Source organism: Lacerta agilis, chromosome 1 (genome assembly GCF_009819535.1).
Source record: "Lacerta agilis isolate rLacAgi1 chromosome 1, rLacAgi1.pri, whole genome shotgun sequence".
NCBI classification, from domain to species: domain Eukaryota; kingdom Metazoa; phylum Chordata; class Lepidosauria; order Squamata; family Lacertidae; genus Lacerta; species Lacerta agilis.
In genome coordinates, this window is record NC_046312.1 from 90,916,164 (window position 1) to 90,939,604 (window position 23,441).

At 41.6% G+C, this 23,441-nt stretch overlaps 1 protein-coding gene across 3 annotated transcripts in view; it reads right to left on the reverse strand.

The window, feature by feature from the left end:
• Nucleotides 1-359: 359 nt before the first annotated feature.
• SLC12A8 (solute carrier family 12 member 8) overlaps nucleotides 360-23,441 on the reverse strand; it is a 60,280-nt gene continuing 37,198 nt past the window's right edge. For all 3 annotated transcript variants that reach the window (XM_033163209.1, XM_033163194.1, XM_033163201.1), the window contains 8 exons: nucleotides 18,885-18,972; nucleotides 17,949-18,036; nucleotides 10,326-10,472; nucleotides 8,783-9,452; nucleotides 7,300-7,397; nucleotides 6,151-6,268; nucleotides 3,290-3,350; nucleotides 360-582 (listed from right to left, as the gene is read on the reverse strand). In XM_033163209.1, the coding sequence (XP_033019100.1) occupies nucleotides 417-582; nucleotides 3,290-3,350; nucleotides 6,151-6,268; nucleotides 7,300-7,397; nucleotides 8,783-9,452; nucleotides 10,326-10,472; nucleotides 17,949-18,036; nucleotides 18,885-18,972 (1,436 nt within the window). In that variant the 3' untranslated portion in view covers nucleotides 360-416. The remainder of the gene's footprint in view (nucleotides 583-3,289; nucleotides 3,351-6,150; nucleotides 6,269-7,299; nucleotides 7,398-8,782; nucleotides 9,453-10,325; nucleotides 10,473-17,948; nucleotides 18,037-18,884; nucleotides 18,973-23,441) is intronic.

Sequence of the window (23,441 nt, forward strand, 5' to 3'; positions counted from 1 at the left end):
CTATACTGAAGACTACTGTTGCTTCCCTTTTTCATTCTTCTGGTATGGTTTTCTGAATTACATGCTAAGGTATGGACATATTAGAATTAAGCGTGTCATATAAACAATCTGCAACAAAACGAGAAAACTTTATAAAACTGTATTTTTTAATCAAAAATTATGAACTGTGGAGTTATCGCACACAAACACCCCCAATGTTCTGAAAAAGCTGTAAAACTCTTTTTTTTTTTAATAGAAGAGAAGAGAACATAGTTTGGAAGCCAAGGCTTTAAAACTCCCTCCCCGACTCCCTCCTTTAATTGGAAGTTTCAGTATTCATTAAAATCGGTTCTAAAAGGGAAAGCCTTTTAATCAAGTGGTGTGTCTGTGGCCAGTGTTTTTAATTGGCTGGCAGATTGAATGGGCATGCTGCTTTCTCATTGGAACCGATTAACAAACTCTTCTCTGGTGATAAGAGAGGAATGGTGGTAGCGGTCCCGGGAGGCAAAATCTGTATTCTCTTCTGTGAGCTGAGTGGTCTCCATGCCAACTGTTGCAAGGGACGGTGTCACAACAAATCGCTCCTCTGGGGATGGCTTTCCCCTGAAAAACAAAAGGAACGCAGAACCTTCAGATGCCCCATTGTTTCCCAATACATCTGCAGCTGCACTCTTGAACTGTGTAAACAAAAATAGAAAAAAAGAGAAAGAGAAAAGGAATCCACTCTGCTATGCAGAAAGACACGGCACTTGAAGAAAGAATGCAAACTTTTCCTTATGACTTGAGGGTTTGGCCAAAATTCATCATAGACTCTTTCCTTATGTAAGTTTTATTTTTAAATGGCCAGTGAAGGTTTCTTTCCTTAACACATACACTTGCCTCTCTTTGGTTATTTCCCAATTGCTTCAAATGCTCCAGGCATATAAAACTGAACTAGTGTTTGGTCCAATTAAATCTATACCTTATGGCTGAAGACCAGTTCATTTAAAATAATGCATGCCCGTTTCCTTTTAGATGCTTTCCAGTTAGGATGCAACAATTCAAAGAATGAAAAGGCCCAGAGAATTCATCCTGCACTTCTGTTGTTTTTCAGCAAAATTGTAAAAGGCTACTTAAACACTTATTCAGTGCCTTTTAAAACTATACTTGTATATTCCAAATGTGAATTTAAATGTACTTAAGACCAATCTCAACTGCATTCACATCTATTTTGCAGAAGCATCCTTCTTACACTGTTGTAAGAAGTGCAGTAGCATTTAAACCCTTAATGTTGTGAGGGCCTTTTGCATTACTAAAACGTTAAAAATCTATGATGCTCTGGTCTGTATTTCAGGAGACATGGTTTCTGATGGATGGCAATTTCACATTATGTTGTGGATATAGAACAACTGCAATAATTCTTTGACAAAAACTGAAGGAAGCTGAAACTGCATTTCTCAGGGTTAGAGATTTTAAAAACATATTTCTAGCATCCTAAACTTGTGTTCATTTGTTTTTTTTAAACCCCAATTGAAGGTTTCCCTCAGTTAGTTTGAGTCTTACTATTTCATTGGTTTGTAAATTTATTTGAAATTAATATTATATTTACCAGGACAGGTGGCAATAGGTAAGAGACTTTGCTTCTTTGCTCTATATGTCATCTGGTAAGTACAGTTAGTGTTTACAACATGTGAAGCAGCAATAGCAAATACAACAAAAGAGGGAACACTTGGAGAGTCTGGGAAAGCATAAAGCAGCAAATGACCATAGAGAAGGACCTATAGAGCAGAGTAGCCAATATGGTACCCACACCCCCAGATATTCTTTTAACTATAGTTTCCACCACTGAATATGCTATCTGGTTGGGGGTTATTGGGTACCCCTGCCAGAGAAGCTAACTCAAAACATCCAGGGAGGTTCAGAATTATGTAAATGAGTGGTTTGGTCAGGGTGATTTCAGGCAAGGAGGGAAAGGGTTAAAAAGTTCCCCACCCACAACCCCCCCCCCCACTATAGCCTCAGTGGCTGCATTTTGTAGAAAAACAGTTATGTACAATGATCACAGGATGATGCTGTATGTGATATATAGTTCTACTCTTAATATGGCAAAGTTAATGGTAGTACAAGTACTTATAAAACTAATATTATAGCTATTCACACACACATATCCATAAAGGAGTGCATACAGCTCTAAATCCAACGAAATGTAGCTGTTGATGACTATTACAGTCATACCTCGGGTTACAGCCGCTTCAGGTTGTGCAATTTCGGGTTGCGCACCACGATGAACCTGGAAGTAACAGAACCGGTTACTTCCGGGGTTCGTCGCTCATGCATGCGCAGAAGCGCTAAATCGCACCTTGCGCATGCGCAGAAGCACCAAATTGCGTCATGTGTGTGCACAGACGCAGCGGCAGGGGTTGCAAATGCTGCGGGTTGCGAACGCGCCTCCCTCACGGATCGCGTTCGCAACCCGAGCATCCACTGTATTATTATTACTAGTATTATTATTTAGTATTATTATATTTCTATACCACCCTTCATCCAAAGATCACAGGATGATTTACGATACAAAAAACACAAAATACATCCCATAATAACAATCACAATATATAATCCATAATATAATATGGATTATTATGGCGACCTCGATGACTAGCCAGAATACCCTCCTATATTTTGCTACTAATTTTAAGGTCTTCCTCCTTCCCCATCATTGGTTCCTTGTGGACACAATGGAGTTACTCTTCATTCAACCAGAGCATCAGAATCAATCAAGTAAAGTAATTGTGCTACCTGCTGATACATTTCAAGAATGCACCATACAATGCACTTAAGTGCACTTCAAGTGCACCTCTGTTCATTCACGTTTGCTAATGTTTCAGTTGCTCTGGGGGATGTAACTGGACATTTTGAAAAATAGGTGGGTATAAGCTGTTATGTTATCTCTGCAATGTAAAAGATAAAACGGAGGTGGTGCAGTTAACCCTACCTTAGGAAGTGTAGCAAATTCTTGCTCCCTCAGAATCTATTACAGTGAGATTATAGTTGGTATGGTTCCATTTAGATTTAACCAAGATTCATTATAAGCAGGGCAGAAAGAATGACTTGGCCTTTACTTAATTAGCTATGTTGAATGGCTTATGAGAAATATGTCTTGTGGTATTTTGTAATATATCTGAGATCTAAATAACTTAGGTTGCAATCCTATACCTAGGATTAAGTGTTACTGAACTCGATGGGACTTAATTTTTACTCATGGATAGGGCTGCACTGTTAATCTCAAACTAATTAAGGATATGAAATGTCTCTTTTCCTAGTTAACACCAACCTGCAGGCATTAAGTAAAAGTTGTTTTATCCACTGGAAAAAGCTGAAGTTGGCTGCTACACCTGTAGAAAATAAAAAGACAAAATAAGTTGCACTATTGATAAACTGCTCCTAATAACTTGACACATAATCTAAAATCCTGCATTGATCCTTACTAATCCAAGCTGGCTCAAAGTTTAAAGGTTGAATAATGGTGGGAATGTGTTTTTCATATTTCTTGTCAAATTGAGGCTTTGCGATAGTCACTGAAGCAGTTAATGCAGGCTGTAAATAATACTTGAGGATATAATGCTGATCCTGGTCTGACTGCACCAGCTGCTATTTAGTTTCCAGGACAATTTAAAGTGCTGGTTTGGACCTATAAAGCCTTAAACGGCTCAGGACTGCAATACCTCAAAGGACTGCCTCTCCCCATATGAACTGACCCGGACTCTTCAATCTGTATCTGAGGCCCTTCTTCATGTGGCTCCTCCATGAGGTCCGAAAGGTGGCAACTTGAGAATGGGCCTTTTCTGTGGTGGCTCCCTGCTTGTGGAATGTTCTCCCCGGGGAGTCTCACCTGGCACCTTTGTTACCTCTCTTTAGCCATCAGGCAAAAACATTCCTCTTTCACCCTGCCTTCGGCTAATTAAACAAACTATGGCTGTTTAAAATGAGGGAGGGGGTATTGCTTTCGTTCCTTACTGTGTATTTTTGTGCTTTTATATTGTAAACTACCCTGTAATCCTCAGGTGAAGGACTGTCATACATACATACATGCATAAAGCATGCTTGTGCCAAAAAGGTCCAGGCCTGGAAAGTGATGGCATGTGTCTTTGGACGCAGTCAGGATCTTATGAATAAGGAATCCCTGAAAGATGAGATCTAGGGGGGCAGAGTATATAAGGTCTCTCTCTTGAGCCTTCTAGTTGCTGGACCCTTGTTCACAAACCTAGCTAGATTTTGTCCATATTCCCTGTGGTATTGACCCTGGCCTGGACTGATGCCTGACTCTGTACCACATTTTTGGCCTGAAGTGATTCCCTGTGCTTGACCCTGGTTTGTTTAGATGGCACTACATCGTCAACCCTGCTTTCCTTTTTGTTTTGGTAAGAGGTTTACACAGGGTGAGTCTTTTAAAAGAGGCCCCGTGGAACATGCGTACTCTGTATCCACGGGACCTCTTTTAAAGGACTTACCCAGTACCTCCTATGGCTGAGGGCACCCACCCAGCAGGATTCTCCTTATGTTCTGACATGCAGCTCTGTGGTTCTTTTTTTTGGGGGGGGGGATTTGCTTTTTACAAAATGGAGTCATTGAGACTACAATTTGAAAGAAGGGGGCTGTTGTGTATGTGGGGGGAGAAGGTGATCTTGAACCCTTTTCTACCAAAAATACTCCCACAAGCAGGACATGCAGGTAACCATGCAGGTAAAAACTGCACAGCAAGGGCAATATTGGGTGGTGCTGTTCATTTATTTCTTTAATAAAATTTATGGACTGCTTTATTGTAAAACAAACATACAAACAACCCTCAAACTGGTTTACAAAAAGAATTTATCAATGAAATTAAAAAGGCAGTTAAAACAACAATTTTAAACATACAAAAATAATTAATCAACCATATGTTTAAAAACCCAGAGTAAAGCATATGTAGTGACTTGAGGTGAAAAGATAAAAATTGCCCCCTGCCAGCACAATTCTCCCCTCTCAAATTGTTTCCTCTGTGGCTCTATTTTGTAAGAACAAAACTATCCCTAAAAAGAATCAGATCAAAGAATCTTGAGACATAGTCAGTGAAATTGAATTAAAGCCTGGGAACCACTACGATAGACTGTGGTACTTGCTATTTTACTGCCATCGAGTACTACATTCTAAATCCCCTAAACACCTGACATGCACAGACTCTTTTAATACTCTTTTAGCTTAAAGAGTATTTCCTCAGATTACATTACTTGAATATTTAACATGTTTTACTTCATAAATCAAAGGGGCTTCCGCTTTGTAGTCAGAAATTCTGGTATTTAATGAGATTCTTATTGAGATTCCAATCTTCGAAGCGTTTTTCTCAGGAGGATTTATCGAGACGGGTGGATGGGAGGTTATGAATGGATATGACCCACTTATATTTTCATCTTAAAAACAACATTCCTGGAAGGCAACAACTCCACCTAATTTATTCCATGAAGGTGCAACAGAATAAATTAAAATATTCTGCAAAAGGTATCAACTAGTCAAGCCTGATCATTCAAAATGCAGCCAAGCTATTTAAATGGGCAGCCTACAGGGCTCTCTAGATGTTGCTGCACCCAGCCTCTCATCTGACCAAGCTAACTGTGAGGAATGATAGAAGCTTGTAGTCAAATATCTAGAGAGCCACAGGTTCCTCACCACAGATGTAAAGAACGCTATTTTATGACTTGCAATAAAACTATCCATGTGATCTGCAGCTAAGATCAGGGCCTCCGTGTCAGACAGACACTGCCAGGTTCAGAGAGGAAGAGAGCATGGAGAAAAGTTATCAGTGACACCTCCTCTCCCCACATCATTATGAAATTCATCTCCATGGAGACTTCCCGATGTTCAAGTCTCAGGGTCTTTCAGAAGTAGTGCAATAGAATGGGTTGCATTGGAAGATTAGGGTTACATCAATAGAGGGATGGAAAGTGTAACTGCATTTTTATCTACCTAACATTTCTTCTGCTACAATTGGATTGATTATGCTCTTATCATCACCATCATCCACCCCTACAATCTTTGATAGTCTTAGCTACAAAAATAAACAAGTAAATAAAAGAAGTGTGAACATCAATGAGAAGATGGGACATTTTCATGCAACTAAAACATAATGAAGACTGAGCCGATCTAAGTGAAGACACTTACCAGGTGGTAGCCCTGGACTCACTTGGCCAATGTAGAAATACAGAATAATTGCTAATCCCAAATTAACAAGAGTGTAGATCCACTGAATAACAAACATAATTGCAAGTGATCCTATTGCCTGTTGGAAAATGTAAAATGTAGGATTACTCTGGGGTACAGTAACTGGCGCTGCTATTTTCCCCCCAGAATGTTTACTTTATTTCAAAATCAAACATTGCTAGGCAATCTGAAGGAGAGCAAGTTGCTTAGAATAATTCTTCCAAGTCTCACCCTACTTTTTACAACTTTTCAGGACCCACCACAAAACCCATTCTGGTACTTAGTAGAGGTGGGGGAATAACCTCTCATTTCTTCAGTGGCATGGGAAACAAGATGCATTTTGAGAATGTGGTCTGAAGCAAATTACATGACCCACATTCTCCAAATGCCAGCCTGAGCATATGATTAGTCTAAATTAGAATTTTCAAAGAGCACGTGGTGATCCAAATGGGAAAAGCAACTGAAAATTTAGCTCCATTTAGTTTGAATGACAGGCAGGAGAACACAAGAGTTCTACTAAATCAGACCAAGCACCCATGTAGACCAGTATCGTGTTTCCAATCATGTGACCTGCCAGGTGCTTCTGGAAAGCCCAGAAGTAGGGCATATCATATGCATACTGCTTCTGAATCTGGTAATTCCATGTAACCACCAAGGCTAATAGTTGCTGATACACCTCTCCTCCACTAATCTGTGTACTCACCTTTTAAAGTTCCCTAAATCAAGGTAGGTTTGTATCCATACTGAAAAACAACAACTTTTAAATCTTAACTCCATTGGGTTCCATCTTACCCAATTGTGGACAGGCTCCTGGTGATGCTATACTCTAATTGGCTGGTTCATTTTGTAGTTCCCTGATTTGAAGCATCTCATAGTGTCCTGGCATCTCACTCCAGATTGCATTACCTTTTTTGCTATTTCTTGTTTCCTCCTAGGTTTCCAACCCAAAACCTATACTGAATAAAACTTTGTATTCAAAGATAATCTCTTGCATCATATATGTAGCCTTTTCCATGAAGCCTGAAACATTCCTATGGATCTGTAAGTAATGTTAGTTGCCACTTGCTAATTATCCTAAAGAAAGATTTGAAATATTATAGAGTAACTCACACCAACAAGGGAAACCCAGCGGTCACAGAGTCTGGAGTAGAAGGACGCAGGCATTTTCTGAATTTCTAATTCTTGGCTTTGTTGTTTTACATTTAAATCTACAAAAGGAGAGAGACAGTAGAACAATGGATAGATTCTGAAGGATCAGGCCTAGGCACTCAAGTGCCCTTGATAAGGATCACTATGCCTGAACAAAACTTCTTCCTTCTTCTATCAGAAGTTCAAATCCAGCTGCAGTGTCTTCTCCCTCCCACCCCCCAAAAACCTATTGCTTTCAGAGGATACAATTCAAGCATCAGGTACTGTGTTGTTCTGAAGTTTTATAGCAACAAGAAGCTAGCTTTTCTCCTTCTCTGGCGTGAAAGCCCCGAGAAAGCCTTAGTCTGCTTCAAGAGCCCTAGCTAAGAAGAAAATTTCCGCAAGGAGAGCCTACTGAAGACGGTTAGCTAAGACTGGAGCTAAAATTAAGGGATTCTTCAACGGCAGCTCCTCTGGAGGAGGGGTTTGGAGAGGCTCAGGTAACAATTTTCCCACTACTAAGCAGATGTTTTGTTCCTGTCTACAGTCCAGCCTTTGTTGGCCAATCAAGGCAAGGAGGGGACTCCTCACATAGATGCTGAGGGAGTGGCCTTCTTGGCATGAGGCTTCCCTGACAAGCTCCAAGGTTTCAGAGGAACATAAATATATCACTGACACATGCAGAACATACAGCTGGCCAGCACTCCAGCTCTTCTCCTTTCTCCATCCCTTTCCTATTACTATATTCCTTGCAAAAACGAAAACGAAAATCCAAATTATTTGGAAACACGGTTTGTGCAAGTAGCAATATATTATGCTACAACTATTTCTGGTCACAGAACTTAGAATTTATTCACATTCAGATAACACAGCAGTCCAAGTTATGAGATCTTCCAATAAGATTGTTTAGGTAAGGAGAGCTTTTGCTGAGCTTAGCTACTGAACGCTGCATGCCTCAGGTCCTTTTCACACTACAATTATGCAGAAGGCAACATTTTGGAAAGGGGGAAATATCCGAGCATAAAACCGAACAAATTCCATCTCTAGAGCACAATCAGAATTATCTGATGAAGACCACCACCAGTCATTTCTGCTTGTAAAGAATGGAGAGTTGATGTTTAGGATGTTAACTTTTGGAAGCTATTCCCTCCCATGTCAAGGTAAAAATAAATGTTGCGATACATCTCACAGTGAAAGGATTCATATGTAGACTGCTGGCACGGTACACTGTAAACAGTAAATCTTCCTGCACTGAATTAAATCTGGGCAACATTTCCACAGGCAAATTAGAGGAGAATCTCTTGTGAATCATTAAAACAGACTCTACAGTTATGAAAAAAAAGGATAAATTGTTGCCAGGTTTGACAGACTGACCCTGTAAAACCGATTTCCATCCTTGCCTATGGAGGAGTACCAGCAATATTCTTCATTATTAAAAGGTAGGTTTAATTGTGCTTCTTGTTACCTTCTACTTGGTGACTGGCAGTTTTCTGCCTCTCTTCAAAATGCTGGCCTCTGTCTTGGTCTTGCTTCCACTTGGGTACTACAGTAGCAGAACCCTCTTCGTCCTGGTGATTCAGTTCTGAAAAGCTCTGCATACTTTTGTCACTGGATTCCAGGTCACCACTGCGAAGATCCTGGGTAGAGGCAATGTTATTGCCAAGATCCAAGAGAAAGCTGTCTTGCAACGTTTGTTTGACTGCCTTCTTCTGCTTCCTCGGCTTGGCTATTTGGCTAACACCCATGTCCTTTTCTTTCCCCCCAAGATTGGCCCCTGGGTCTTGACTGGGAGGCCTAAAAAGATGATCCATGTCTTTTGTGAATTCTAGCAAGGTGCCATCTGATCGGCCTTGCATTATTCCACCTGATCCATAACAGGATGGCCTGTCCAGTATTAAAGGCCGAGAACAGCTGAGCACAACCTTGGAATCCTCTCTCGGTATCTTTTTAGAGCTCTGCTGAAGTCTGTAGCTCATGGAGACAGAGAAGTAGGAGTAATCCACAACAATATAGGTAAGCATGAAGTTTATGGTGACAATTGGAGCGAGAACATTCACTTGGCCAATGAAAACGAAGGCCATGGTGATAAGGCTTGTTAAGCAGATTGCAGCCACCGGGGTTTTGTTTGGTCCTTTCTATAGTTAGAACAGAAAGAATATGCATATTGTTATGTATGGGTAATAATCTGATTAGAATCTTTGTAGATAGAATTCATAGAATTGTAGAGTTGGAAGAGACCCCGAGGATCAACTAGTCCAAGCCCCTGCAATGCAGGAATCTTAAGTATGTCATACATGACAGATGGCCATCCAACATCTGCTTAAAAAGCTCCGAGAAAGGAGAGTCCACCACCTCCCGAGGGAGCCCGTACCTGATGTTTAGTGAGAATCTCCTTTCTTGTAGCCACGCTGGGGAAGGAATGAGCTAACTCACTCCACACACTTTCATTACAAATCCCTTCCCTGCCCCTTCTCAGCAGCTATTAATTGTAAACAACAACAAAAAGTACACAAACAGAGGCAGCAAGTGTGTCTGTCAGATCAAAGAGAAACACTGCTATCCATTAGATTTAGAAGTTTAATGCGGACCCTCACTTCAAACACTGTCTGTGTTCTAGAGTGTTTCTGAATTCCAGCTTGGAGAGAAAAGGTTCGCAATAAGCCTTCCCTCTTAAAACTAACAACAAAAGAGCTTGAGAATCATTTGGCAAAGAAAGATGCAAGAATATGCTGAGAGGTAGCAGATGAGGTACAAACAATGTTGAATGAGGGTCCATTCCAAATAAAGTTCATGGTTTAGAAGCTAGTTTGGGTTTTCTCTTACACAAAGTTTGGAAGATTACAGTGCTTCCTACTCAGACTGACTGGAGATCTAAATATCCCTCTGCTTCTGGAAACTCAATTAGCAGCTAGCTACTAGTCTGGTGAGATAAACCAAAGGTATGCTTGTCTGAACTTTTGTGTACTGTAAAGAAAAGGCGGATTAGTCTATGTTCCATGTTTACATACCCCCCGTCCAAGAAATGCAAGTTTCGGTATCACATTTTCTTGAGCAATGCACTGAAGGATTCGGGGTGCTCCATACAGACCTCCCATGCAGGATGCTAAAGATGAAATGTACAAACCAAGTAAGAATAAGAAGCCCACCAAGGACACCTAAAATAAAAGAAACAAAGCAAAAATTGGCATGTTTCTTGACTAATGCTGCATATACCGTGTTTCTCCAAAAATAAGACACCGTCTTATATTTATTTTACTTAAGAAATTAAGCCTATGGCTTATTTTCGGGGGTGTCTTATTTTTTTATTAAGTACCGTATAGTTCTGGGCACCTGCCTCCTCCTGCCGCGGCCGGCGTTGCTGCTGCTTGGTCCAGCTGTCTCGGGGCACGCGGCCCTGCTTGGTGCCGACCCGGCAGGCCACCTCCTCTTCCTGCTGGCTCCCGGAGGCTCGGGGCGGTGGGCGCCGACCTGGCAAGCCTCCTCCTCTTCCTGCTGCGGCTTCGCGCCTGGAACTGGATGTTGCTGCTGCTGCTGAAGTACTGACAAAGTGCCCAGCAGCGCCGCACGGAGCACCCCGAGCCGCAGCAGGAGGAAGAGGGAGGAGGCGGCTTGCTGGGTCAGCGCCCAGCAGCGCCGCACGGAGCGCCCCGAGTCGCAGCAGCAGGAGGAGGAGGCTTGCCAGGTCAGCTTCCAGCAGCGCTGCGCTGAGCGCCCCGGGCCTCCGGAAGCCAACAGGAGGAGGAGGCGGCTCTTGCTGGGTCCCGCTGGCTCGTAGCTCCAGGCGGCGCGCGCTGCGGCTCTTGCTGGGTTGCTGGGCGTTTTGACGGGGCTGCACCAGCAGCAACATCCGGGTCTGGGTGCCAACCCGACAGGCCTCTTCCTCTTTGGCGCCCTCTAGAACTGCGCCCAGCACTACGGCTTATTTTTGGGGTATGTCTTATATTTTGTGAATGCTTGAAAATCCTGCCATGGCTTATTTTATAGGCACGTCTTATTTTATGAGAAACAGGGTATTACAGGGCTGGCTCTACCATTAGGTAGAGGGGTGTGGCTGCCTCAAGCAGCTGTTTGAGCTGTACAGATGCTATACCTTCAAAGCACAACTGAAGCACATTCTTTCCTGAAAATAATTCTGGCCACTGTAGTTAAGTCCTCACAGAGTAACCATTCCCAGCAATCCTTAACAAACGACAGTGCCAAGAATGTGCGCACACAGCCTTAGTTGTCGAGAAAGGACACAACGTGTTATGTATTTCGTTTGTTTTATTGTACTTCTCCTCCTAGGAAGACATGCTTTTGGGATTTTTTTGTGCACCTCGACTGGGGGTGTCATCTGCTGTTCCACATCAGACAGCAAAATGCCCTGGCCCAGTTCTGAACATCTGTGGGGTTACATAAGGGAGCTGGTATAGTGTGGTGACGAGTTGGTAAGTCTGCAGTTCAAATCTCATCTCAGACATGAATTCACCAAGTCTGCTCACACTGCTCTCTTGTAGTCGTTGCAGACTGGCACTCCCCAGCATGCCAGGACCTGTTGTGGGAGGTCCCTAGGACTGTTTCCTGGGCAGCAAAGGAAGCCTCTGGGCCGAGCTTGCTACCTGGGTAATTGGCCCCAACTACTTGCCTAATCAGCAAATTGCAAGCAGGCATGGGCCACCAGGCTTAGCCAGCCCCTCCAGTATATAACACAGGCCCATGGCTTGCTCTGCAGCCACTTTTTGTTGGGCCACAGCACTCCCCAGGTGCAATCCAGTAGGGGCATTCCCCCTTGACGTAGGTTGGGGACTCCCTCATTTCCAGTTGACCCTATAAGTTATTCTGGCAGGTGGGCCAGAAGGGGTGGGGTCTACCCAATACCTATGCCAAATTCCTTACATCTGCTGTCCATAAAGTTGTGGCCTGATTTCACCCAAATATTTGTTGCCATGTCTTTTATTCTTGGGTCAGCCTGGATAACTCAGTTGGTTAGAGCGTGGTGCTGATAATGCCAAGGTTTCAAGTTCGAGCCACATATGGGACAGCTGCATATTCCTAGATGATCCTTGGAGTCTCTTCCAATACAACTCTATGATTCTACTGGGGAAGGCCAAAGAGTTGGGGGGATGCCTTGCATGCAAGTGGTCTAGCGTGCGCTTCTATTTTCTCTGCCTCAGCTACTACGGTATTGTTAATTTATAGGTAACAGCATTGTTTTACATGGCTGGTGTAAGGATGATAGAGACAATATATGTGCAGAGCTTTGAACAGTTAAAACATAGTGTGCTAAGAATAATTACTTCTAAGTGAATATGATTATGATCAGGTTGAAATCTAAACTCTAAAGAACATGGCAAAAAAGGCAGGTGCAGGGAGGATGGCTCCCAATCCATTGTGAAGCTCTCCTAAAATGAAATGATTGAAATGAATGGCAGCTGCTCAAGTGCAATTTAAAATGTAGGATTTCAGTGCAGCTTGCCCAGGAAAACATCCTGGTGGATATTTCATCTCTAATTAACATGAAAAAGCACACTTTAATTTGCCCTGCATAGCTAGCAAGTAAGAGCTATGAACAGAGTGAAGCAATCCCATAGAAAAAGCTCCACTTAGCAGCAGCAAGAAACCCGCACAGCTTACAGGAAACGCAGCAGATTCTCAGTTCCATTTACATACTGGAAGGAAGCCTGAAGAGAGTTTTATTTCAGGGGAGTGCACTTATGCAGACAGATAATCAAACCGGAAAAGACGCACAAAGCTAAAAGCCTCCCGATAGCCGGAAGACAATCCCATCCATCTGCCTAATGAATAAAATCAATTTTATAGATGTTTATTTTTTACATGGAATATAATCAGATCAGGTATTTCATATAAATCAAAGTGCTCTTCTGAAACACGTTCTAAATGATTTAGTGCAGAGTGATTGATCTTGGATGTATGCTTCAAAAGGTGGCTCCTGTGCAATATCAAGGGGATTGGGCAAGACTGAGCACTGAGTGGATTGGGTCCTTTTCTGTTCCTGTTTTAAACATGCAAGTCACTTTCTTCTCAAACTATGTTAGAAAAGAAAAACTATGTAGCCCAACCTTGCACGTGTTTACTTGGATGTAAGTCCCAATGAGTTTACTGGGTCTTATTCCCAACAGGCTATAGGACTGCAGCACCAGTGCTTTAAGCAGTTTGCAGTTAGAAAAATTGCATTTTTCACCATTTGATCTGGTAATCCAACTAACTTTTTTTTTCTGTGCATACTAACAAAAGGAAACAAAACAAAGCTAGCATGTTTATTTTCTTATCATGACAACAACTAGAGGCCTCAGCTCATTCTGCATTACATATTCCCTACTAGGTACAAGCAATGTCTGTAAATATATTAAAAACTGTGGACAGAATATGCTTGCCCAGAAGTCAGATGAGATATGATCAGGTAAGAGCACACCAGGAGGTGCTTAACAGCAAGTAACCAGCTCCCCCCCCCCAATCTGTCATTAGGCCTAGATTTAAAAACTACTACTACATCTGGGTACTATAACCATTGTTTCTGCTCCTCATGAGTAAACACTCTGCTCCTTTTCTGGGTTTGCTAAAGGGAAGAGGAGGAGAGGGAGGAACATTGAAGTTGCTAAGCATCCGCAGGATAAATTGCACCAATTCTGGCTCATGTGGCTAGAATGAAACAAGGATTGAAGTTGCTGAGAGGGCACTGGGCGGTGGAGGGTGCCATGCAGGGGGAGCTATTCATCAAACCAAGGGTGTTGAGCCTGGATTGGGAACACTAACCTGTTATGTTTTGCTATTGCACCGAGCAACCTCAGAGAGCAGTTCTCTTACATGGGAAGAAAACTTAGTGCTCAATTAGCACCTGTTACTTGGGGACCACATAGCTGGCTTCATGCTCCCCTTCGTATTCCCTAATTTATAAATGCGGGCTGAGCACAGGAAGCAACCTTATCCTGAGTCAGCCCATTGGTTCATCAAGCTCAGTACTGTCAAGGATGACTAGTAGCTGCTCTTCAGGGTTTCAGACAGCAGACACTTCCAGCCCTACCTAGAGACGCAGGGGATTGAACCGGGAATTGCATGAAAAGCAGATGCTCTACCAAGGAACCACACCATTGAACTACAAGCCTTCTATAGCTGACATGCATTTAATAATAATCATAATAATAATCATAATAATATAATTTCCTAAGAAAACATTCAGTTTTATGTATATAAATCACATAAGAAAATATGGTATATTATAGAAGTACAACGCCTACACGTTTACTCAGAAGTATTCCCCACTATGTTCAATGGTGCTTTCTTCCTAGTAACTGTGTTTAGGATCACAGCTTGTTTCTGCTTATGAAAGCAGTCTGCAGGACCAGGAAGACTAAAGAATTCATGCAGTCTTTCAAAACCAATAAAGCCCACACAAAACCAAACTAAGCTTCTTTCTTCATATACAAAACTGTGTTGCTGACAGAGATAAAGAACAGAGTAAAGGGGAAGGGGGGGCAAGGAATATAAGTCTTCAACTGGAAAATAAACAAATAAATAACTGATTTGAAAATAGCATTGCTACCCACTATCATAATACATTTTAAAAAGTCATCTCACTGTGCATTTGAAAACAAATAGTGGATTGTATCAAGATTCACATATAATTTCAGTTACCCAAAATGTCTGTATTTGAAAGTGCTACTTGACATTCCATTCACAACTTGGAAGGAAGTGGTCTTTTCATTGAGATGCTCAAAAGTACACACACACACACACACACACCATTCAATGAAGACAAATTCTTCACAAGTAATTCTTAATTCAAATTTGATCACCTCTAATATCCCATTTACTTTATTTCCTTCTCTCTTAAGTTTAACAAAATTGCATTTGGTGACAATGTTACTTTAAGAATAAATGACAAATATACTACCACATTATTTTTTTATAAATTACATTTGCCACGCAAGACCAGCAAAGTGCAATTCTGTCAGCATATTTTAATCCTTTTATTACATCAGCAGCACCTTGTATCGCTCAAAATAGAAAGAAAGCCATTGTCTCCTGATTCCTGTGTTTTCATGTTGAATAAAGATGGGCTCAAGCTTTCTTTCCAAAAGAATTTGCTGAGCAGTCTCTTTTCCGAAAAAAGCAAAATTTAAACTAGCGTTTTCCATATGGCTTGCATTCTCTCTGTTTGCTCAAGGTAACAGCCAAGTGTGCTCCTTCTCTACTGTGCTGGGCCCATTAAATACACATTATGACAACAAGGCTGGCTAGACCAGAACACAGTGTGAACTGCATTCACAACAGGGGATTACTTTCTAGCAGACCAAGTAAGAGAGCTCCATCATGATGTCTACAGGTTTAATACCTGCCTACACAACAGGAATACAGTGTGGTATAACAGAGATCTTGGCTCAGATCCCTGCTTAGCCAGGAAGCTTACTGGGTTAAAGTGAACCAGGCACTATTTCTCAACCTGACCTCCCTTAACAAGTTGTTGTAAGGAGAACATGGTAGAAAATAGGAGTTGTCTTGAGATCATTGGAGGAACAGCAAGATTAAAATGGATTGTGGTGGTTAATAACTTGTGAACCAAATGCCAAAGGCAGGCTACAATGGAATGGTTATTCAATAACCCTATTTTTGTAGTCTCACGCTGGCGGCAAATTCAGGAGGTGTTTGGGGTTTTTTAGTTTGGTGGGTTGCAAATTGTTTGAGCTTGCTAGCCCCCCCTTTTTTACTGCACAACAAAATATGATGAATCAACAGCTAAGTGATCAGCAAAGAGAGCTCTCCAAGGGTGCTTCCAGACTTTCACCATTTTGGGATGGGAGTCAATCATGTGCCAGAAAACGGAGGCTGTGCAGTTATAGTTGGTTGGGAGGTCTTATACAACAAACCTGATTCCCAAAAAGTCTGGACTTTTGTGATAAGGAAAGTGACATGAAACACACTGGGAAGTGTGACATAGGATGCAGCAGAGATTTCCCTCTGGCTCTGATGAACTCTGCCATTTGGAGAGAGGTTCAGTGCTGCAGAGGGCCTGGCTACACCTGCCAACATGTAGTCTGCCATCCAGGTGCTGGTCCAGACCCATATCTGCTGAGCTTCAACAAGATGGCAGCATCATGTGTCCTCAGACCATGCCCTCAAACTATTAAGAAACTGTTCTTGAACATGTACGGGCAAATTGCTGAACTGCGTCCTTAAGGATGCAAAGAACCAAAGAATCATAGAGTAGGAAGGGACCACAAGGGTCATCTAATCCAGGCATAGGCAAACTCGGCCCTCCAGATGTTTTGGGACTACAACTGCCATCATCCCTAGCTAGCAGGACCAGTGGTCAGGGATGATAGGAGTTGTAGTCCCAAAACATCTGGAGGGCCGAGTTTGCCTATGCCTGATCTAATCTAATCCCTTGCAATGCAGGAACCTTTTAGCTCAAGATGTATCCCCGGACTTTCAAACCAATGAAGTGCTAATTTCAATCACAATAAGATAGAATGGGGAAATAAAAGGAAACCTTTTATATCAGACTTCATAGCTACAAACTGGCATATATATATCACAATGGAATGTCTAGTATTTAATAATCCTCTTAACTTTCACTGCAGTTATGCTGAGCTAAATCTGAAAGTGTAAGATTGACTTTCTAAAAGGGAGTCTTTATAATTTTATTTAGCAATCTCAATTTGGTCTGGGGTTCCAGTGGAGGAATAGGAGACACTGAACAATATAGAGCATTTGCCATTTGATAATATTGGCCTGCTTTAATTCTTAAGGCTCTTAGTTCAATCCGTCTGTTAAGAGGTAAATACTGAGATCTGTAAGAGAATGTAAGCTGCCCAAATCAGTTTTCCACAGTAAATTCAGTGTGGGATATTCCAAAAGAAAGTAGACCTTCATACTGGCTACAAAGTATAATTTTAAGGCAGCAGTTCCCACATTTTTGTTGCACAAATGGCCATTTATTGTAAGCTGCCCAAGTAGTACCATACAAATGCTGAAAAGTAAATAAATAAAACTTTGATCTGCATAATAAATGAAATTTTGCAGATGCACAATATGCAGAGTTGTATCTATGAGGCTTGGTGCATAAAGATAAATAATATACTACATATATTACAATATACTACATTATGATCACTACAGGCATTTGAAATGAGTAAGAGAAGAAGTTTGGGGAATCCAAAAACCTCATAAGTCCCTTCTCTGTCCCCATTCCTCTAACTCTTCCTGGAGCATATAGCTCATACAAGTTTGGTCACCTGTGATCTATACTTGCTGCTGCTATTTGTGTAATATACTGATCGCATGTGTAACATGTTGCTCTGCTTCAGGGAGCAAGGGCAGAATCTCTTGCCTCTGACTGATAATCAAAACATTACGTTTGCTGTACACCTGAACCATGTAGACTTTGGCTTGTGTAAACCATAGTAAGCCTAGTTTAGACAGTGCAAATGCAAACTAAAGTGAAGAAGTGAGGTGGCAAATCAGATCACACAAGGAGAGGAAGACAGAGTGCACAAGCCCAGCACTTATCTACGTAGTGCCAGACTATGATTTGTCTTTTAGTCTGAACAGACTCAGCTCCAGAACACAGAAATCTCATAGCTTGTTTTCATATATACAAGTTCAAATCCATCCGTTTTATGTAGCTAATGTACCTTTTCTGCCATCATAAAATCATAGCGCAGTGATTCCCGGGTACAAGTGGCTCCCAACAAAAAAACAAATACTATGTAAAGAAACCACCTGCGAAGAAACAAAAGAAATTAAGTGTCAAGCAGATGAGGACCATCAATTATTTTTCTAAATTATGTTAGGCATCTATTGCTTTATGGTATAAAATTATCCACTTAAGTAAATAACTAATGATAGTAGCATGTAATCTTCCTTGCTCTACGTTCTGAAAATGCTCTAATAGTTGCTTCATTGCTGTTCCCATTTGAGTCTCTGCACAAGTAGTGCCCAGAACTAGATACAGGTGAGGTCTGACCAGTTATCTCACCCAGTAAGACAAAGCATATAGGAGTGTAGCCAAGTACTTTAACTACTGTGCCACAATTTCTGGTTACAAATCAAAGTATTTATCTGTAAACCAAAATGAGAAACATCAATAAAGGCAGCAGTGTATCTCATTTATTATAAATTCGAATCCAACGGGATCCTTTAAGAATTAATTCTAAAAATCCATTTGCTGTGGAATTTATCTAGGGATCTGCGGTGGATGTTAGAGAAAGACTCAGCCTGTTTGTTTCATATTACGTGTGGAGTTTCCTCCCCCCCCCCACTAGAGGAAGAGGTTGGGGCTTCCCCCCTCTTTTCTTTTAAGATTTATTCCATTTCAGAAGAATCTCAGCACCCACAAATTCTTATATATCCTCTAAATCAGAAATAGAAGGTGGGGGGGACAAACATCAATTCATTATTCTTTTTGCTAAGCTGCCCAGGAATATTGTTTTACTGTCTGCCGAGGTTTGATTTGTCAGGTAATAAACAAATCTATTTCATATTACAATAATCTATATCACACATGACAGAAAGAAAGTTACCAGGAGGCTTCCTCATAAGCACCACCACCTTGTTTTCAAGGGACTTACGAAACACCTATAGCAGATAGGGATCCTAGAGGGATATCTGTTGCAGGCTTCCTGAGATCGCCACTCATATTGAACCCAGCCATCACACCTGTGTTTTGGGAACACGGGAAAATAAAGAGGACACTGTGTTAGATTGCTGTAAGACAGTGGCCTTTTTAAAAACATCACCGGTGCATATGCTGATATCAGGGCCATGTATACAAGCTTTGTGATTAAGCCATCAGGTATCCAGTGGCAACAAGCTACGAACTACATGCCCACAAAGAGGTTCTTTGTTCCAAACTGGACAATGGCACTGGAAGAAAAAGCAGAGATTTAAACAAAAAAGGGCTTATCTCAAAACTATCACTTGAAAGCAGTCCCCTCTCCAAATGACCGCTGACATTCAACTCTGCAAATCATTCAAACAGGCCACACATATTATGTGGGTAGTGTACTCCAAATATATTACAGGTTCTGACACATTCACAAGATAACTCTTGTTACAAAATGTTTAGATCGTGAGCCTTCAGGACAAAGGGATCCAGCATTTGCCCTTTATGTCTGTGATTACTGTTAACCACCTTCTACCAATTTGGTATAGGTGGGCACTCCTTAATGAATTAATTGCAAAGTGTTCAATTGGTAACTATTTGATAAGACAACAGTCACATACATACACTCAGTACGCAGGGAAAAGGATTACCCAGCACCCTGCAACACACATCTTTCTTCCAAGTAAAAAGGCACTAGAACTGAACCGAAAGAGCACTTTCCTATGTTACAGCTTACATCAGCTCAGACAAAGGGCTTATCGGCACTTCCTCTTGTCCCACTGCTTTTCCCCAGGGAAAACTCCTTAGGACTCAACTGGAGCAAACCGCAATCAGGTTTTCAGTGGGTTGCTGTTTGTTCCGATTTAGAGTGAGTTTTCCCTGGGAAAGGAGCAGGGCAAGGGAAATCACTCAGACCAGTGCCTTTTAAGCACAGGGCAAGTGGAAGTGTGGGCAAGCTAAAAGTCAGCTCACGGTATCAATAATCATCACATGCTTCGCTCTAACTTGGGCCTTTCATTCTTAACCGCAGTTTTGCATTCACACAGTAGCAATCCGTCATTTTTATCTCAGCTCAAATGCTATCTTTCTCTGCTACCAAGACATTCTTTGATTGCTCTGCTTGTTTTGATTCTGTCTCATTCCAACCCAAGAAAGGACACCCCAATCCAATAGTGTTTGGGTGCTGCTTGCTACTTTTAAGATCGTCCCATTCTGTAAAATCAGTTTCCTGTTAAAGGTTGTACTTTTAGCAGCAGCCACGCCCTGCTGGGATGGAGGACCTGCTGAGATGGTATGCCCTCAAAGGCTAATGGAAGCTGATTCTTGAGTACACTTTGGAGAGTTTCCCAGTGGATGGAGACTGTGATCCTGTTTAGGCCCTGGTCCTACTGTGGGACGGCAAGATGAGGAGGACTGTTGATACAGGCACTGCCAAGGTCCTCTCCAATGCTACAGGGTCCATATAGCATCTTGGTTTATTAAGGTTTTGTGGGAAATGTTTATTTTTATGTACACAACTTAGAAATGATTACGGAGTATATAAATGCCATAAACAAAGAGGTGCCTACTTCCAGCTTTGGCTGATTTGCCAGCTATGTCTGTTCCTCAACCAAGATAACCTGTACAGTTTTGCATGCTCTAGCAACCTTTCGCCTAAATCAGTGTAGCACACTCTACTTAGGGTTATCCTTGAAAATTGTCAGAAAAGTGCAGCTAACACAGAATGCAGTTTCCAGAATAATGTTGGGTGCCTCTGTGCAATCTACCATAATGTCCATTCTTGCTGCCTATACATTACCATGCCCAGACCTATTCTAGTATCAGCTATGCTTGGATTTCAAAGGGGCCGTATTTGGGAATGCCTAAGGCTGCAATTCTAAAAACACTTACTGGAGAGACCATATCCTATTGAACCCAGGGAGACTCTCTTCAGAGTAAACATGCTTAGGATTACTCTGTAAGTACATATTTCTGCCCAAATGAGCAAACTGTTTAATACATTTCTCTGTACACACACATGTGTGTGTATGGTAAAAAAAAAATCCTGTCTGCCTACATCTGGAATGGCTTTCCCTCTCAGTATTTTTTAACTATCTGTGGTTGTTGTTGCAATCTTTCTGAACTAATTCAGTAAAATCAACATCTCCCACACCCACAACTTCTCATGCAACCCATGCAACAGTTTAATTGCTTGGATGACAGAGCCACTTCTTTACTATTACATTACAAAATGTTCGGGAAGAAAGCCAGTAGCTTCATCTGAAATGCTTTAAATATCTATTACAAAGAAAGGAGCAGAGCTGCATGACATTATTGGCTGTGTGGCTATAAAATAAAGTAATACCACTGTTACTTACATCAGTGGAGCATGATAAACAAAAAATCCAAAGACACTGAGAATGAAATTTAATCCACAACCTTCAATTCATTACCGTATTGTTATTATTCTCTGTCCAAGCAGTCTCTAGAAATGACACGCTAGTCTGATTAAACTACACTGGAGCCAGATAGTGACTTAGTTGCAGAACTCTACATTACCGTAAGTGAGACCCAATTATGACCTTTGGTTCTGGCATGCTGAAGTAGGAGCAAGACTGCTCCATCTGTGTAGCTAGAGCTGCAGTTGCCTCTGCCAGGCTGTTCAAGTTATTAGCTCTGCAATCCTAAGGTCCCTATCTCCCCAAGGGCAGAAAAAAGGGAAAGAGCTTTAACCATAGACAGGGATATCTGAAGTCAGAAATATTTTCTCCACCACCACTGAAACTTCTGCAGCCTTTCCCTTAACAACGTTGGAGCTCCAATATTGGTAGCGCTACAAATAGGGGGTGGGAACTGAAGGAAGGACACAGTCTCCCTTTGCTGGATGAGGTAGTTGAACCACCTTCTATTTCCATCTTCCTCCCATACTTGGAATTGCAGCTTAAGTTGAAGAATGGGCTTGGATTAGTCAGAACCTCATCTTTTTTTCATAGAAAGCAATGGCCTTTCTCAAAATATTGCTCATGTGGCATTCTGCCATTTCAGAATGTCAAAGCAATTCCTTACATTTATTCTCAGCTTAACAGGTGCATTGAGGCATAAAACCAGCCACTGGCAAACTCCAGTGCTGCTAAACCACACTCACTGGTAAATTAAGAGCATGATTCCTTAAATCTAGAAACTGTATTCAGTACCGCCCACATGAATCTGCCAGTAAGATTATCCACCACAAATTGCATTTAACCAAATGTTTTGCTATGACACTATATTATAGACGGATGCCAAGATCAATAAATGGGCAGTCTATGTCAAACACAAGAGACGATAGGAGTCTAAATAAAAATGCAGGGAGATCTTGGCTTGCAAAAGTTTGCAAACAGTTTGCCAGATCTAGAATAGTTTACACCTGTGGCCTCCAGGGAACCTGTGGCACTCCAAGTGTTGTTGAACTCCAACTTCAATAATGCAGCCATTATAGTCAATAGTCAGGGGTGATGGGAGCTGCAATCCAACATCATATTGGAGCTTCATTTTCGTCTTTGGCTATTTAGACCAATGCCAAAAACAAAATTCTACGGAAATTCTCTAGAATGTAGGACTCCTACAGAATGTTTAGACTAGGGAAATACCAAGTGACTGTTTGCCATGTTTGTTATGGGCTAAACAGTCTTAATGTGGAGTAAGTGAATGACGGCGTTGCAATAATACGGTACATTTTAGAGTGGAAGCCGTGTTTGTTGTAGAAAAAAACAACAGAAAGTCCTGAGACATTGACTACGCTTACATCACAATGTTGTCTGATTACTGTTAGGCCCCTTGAATATTACTACTACTAACACTAATAATAAAAATAGTATGTTGTGGCTTCAGAATTAAAAGCTGTTCTGGTGCCCGAGAAACTATCCAATTCCTCCTGTGGTTCTCTCTAGATACCTGTGTTTCTCTTGCTCTGGGGGTTGCTTTAATTCCAGCTCAATCTTAATTGTGCTTCTATCCTGCTCTTATATGGTTTCCACATTGGCCTCCCACATGATCCATACCCATGTGGCTTTACCAGTGCTACAGAATCAACCATTAAGTGGGACCAGATGCCCATTAATTGCACGGGTGTTCATATTATCATTATCACTTGAAGATATCACTGATGGCAATGTGAAGGCTCTCATGTGATAAAACGTTTTACTCTCACAACAAACTAGTCCTAAACTTTGTCTCAGTGGGACGGACACTTGTAAAAAGGTTTAGGATTAAGTATACTTTCACAATTTTTTCAATCTTTCACTTTTGGTCCTCTTCATGGGCTTCTCTCTACTTATTCCTCTCCCCTTACTAGCTGAAACTGTTTTCTGAGTCAGTAGCTCATACTCCTACATTATTTTTGAGTTGCTGCTTATCTAGTTGTCTGCAGTTTGTGGCAATGTCAGGTTCCAAATGCTCAAGAGGGGTTCTTCTTCAGGCCAAGTTCCTGCAAGCATTATTTGAACACAGCTAGATAGAGGAACAGGATGTTAATTTACACATGCCACTGACACACGGCCATCGC